The sequence below is a fragment of the Sardina pilchardus genome, chromosome 24, assembly GCF_963854185.1.
Source record: "Sardina pilchardus chromosome 24, fSarPil1.1, whole genome shotgun sequence".
NCBI classification, from domain to species: Eukaryota; Metazoa; Chordata; class Actinopteri; order Clupeiformes; family Clupeidae; genus Sardina; species Sardina pilchardus.
The window spans coordinates 28,611,431-28,613,195 of record NC_085017.1 but is presented as its reverse complement, the minus strand read 5'-3'; the positions used below and the strand labels follow the sequence as shown (position 1 = coordinate 28,613,195).

At 58.6% G+C, this 1,765-nt stretch overlaps 1 protein-coding gene across 1 annotated transcript; it reads left to right on the top strand.

Moving 5' to 3' along the window:
• The first annotated feature begins 529 nt into the window (after nucleotides 1–529).
• On the top strand, nucleotides 530–1,413 carry lrrc3b (leucine rich repeat containing 3B). Its single transcript, XM_062530238.1, is given in 2 exon segments — nucleotides 530–574; nucleotides 577–1,413. Coding segments are annotated over 2 exon segments (882 nt in total).
• The last annotated feature ends 352 nt before the right edge of the window (nucleotides 1,414–1,765 follow it).

Here is a 1,765-nt window from a genome sequence, read left to right as displayed (position 1 = left end):
ATGATTGCATTTGGGTGATTTAGAGAGAGAATATTAGGGGGTTGATGATTGCGCCACAAAGTATTTCCCTTGAAGTGATAGTGGAGTGAGGTGATGGCAATATTAGTCTCAGTTCTGGCTTACTGCTATTATAACTATTAGTGATATTACTATTTGTGTAACTGCTACTATAACTGTATTTCTACTAGTAATATTACTTTTTATGTCTCTGCTACTATAACCACTAGTGATATCACTATTTATGTTACTGCTACTATAACTCAGTATGTTTACTATGTATGTCATCATCACTGACAGTGACTCGTCTACTCTGCAGGACCAATCAGGAGATGAGATCCCGTGGCCACTGACAGTGACTCGTCTCTTCTGCAGGACCAATCAGGAGATGAGATCCCGTGGCCACTGAGAGCAGACTGTTGATGAGCCGCGTTTCCACAGCTCCAGCATGGGCAGGAAGTGAGAGCAGCAGCCAGAGGTCAAAGTTCATGGTGGCGGCGCGGTGGGATTATGCGGCCGCTGGCTGACGGAGATGTGTGTCGTGGACATGTGGCGCTCGCACTCCGTCCCCGTGTGTGTGTGTGTGTGCTGCTGCAGAGCCTGGTGCTGATGGCGTTGTGCTCCCCGTCCGCCAGCCTGTGCCCCAAGGGCTGCTCCTGCCTGCGCACCGACACACACAACACACACCTGCGCACGGACGCGCACGCGCACACACACACACACACACCGCACGGCCTCAACGTCACCTGCAGCCGCTCCCGCCTCAAGGAGATCCCGCGCGACCTGCCGGCCGAGACGGTGCTGCTGCGGCTCGACCACAACCACATCTCGGCCATCCCCGAGCGCGCCTTCGCCGGCCTGCGGCTGCTGCGCGAGCTCAACCTGTCGGGCAACGCGCTGGAGACGCTGGGCGAGAGCGCCTTCTCTGGCCTGGAGGCGTCGCTGCAGCTGCTGGACCTGTCGCACAACCGCATCAGCAGCGTGCACAAGGACGCCTTCTCGCGGCTGCTCGGCTCGGCGCGCATCGTGGTGGAGGACAACCCGTGGCACTGTGACTGCGCGCTCCAGCAGCAGCAGGCCCTGGTGGGCGTCGGCATGGCGATGGCGACGCACAACAACAACCACGAGGCCGCCACCAGCACGACGCGCGTGCTCTGCCGCAGCACGGAGCCGCGCGACCACGACGGACAGCCCTACATGGCCGTGGACGCCGAGCTGTGCAACCTGGCCAAGCGCACCACGGACTACGCCATGCTGGTCACCATGTTCGGCTGGTTCGCCATGGTGATCTCCTACGTGGTGTACTACGTGCGGCAGAACCAGGAGGACGCCCGCCGACACCTCGAGTACCTCAAGTCGCTGCCCAGCAAGCCCAAGAGACCCGACGACCCCGAGGACATCACCACGGTGGTGTGACCTCTCCACGACCCTGAGGACATCACCACGGTGGTTTGACCTCTCCACGACCCTGAGGCCATTACCACGGTGATGTGACCTCTCCACGACCCTGAGGTCATTACCACGGTGATGTGACCTCTCCACGACCCTGAGGTCATCACCACGGTGATGTGACCTCTCCACGACCCTGAGGTCATTACCACAGTGATGTGACCTCTCTTCGACCCTGAGGACATCACTACAGTAGTGTGACCTCTCCACGACCCTGAGGACATCACTAGTGTGACCTCTCCACGACCCTGAGGACATCACCACAGTAGTGTGGCCTCTCTATGACCCTGAGGTCATCACCACGGTGATGGACCTCTCT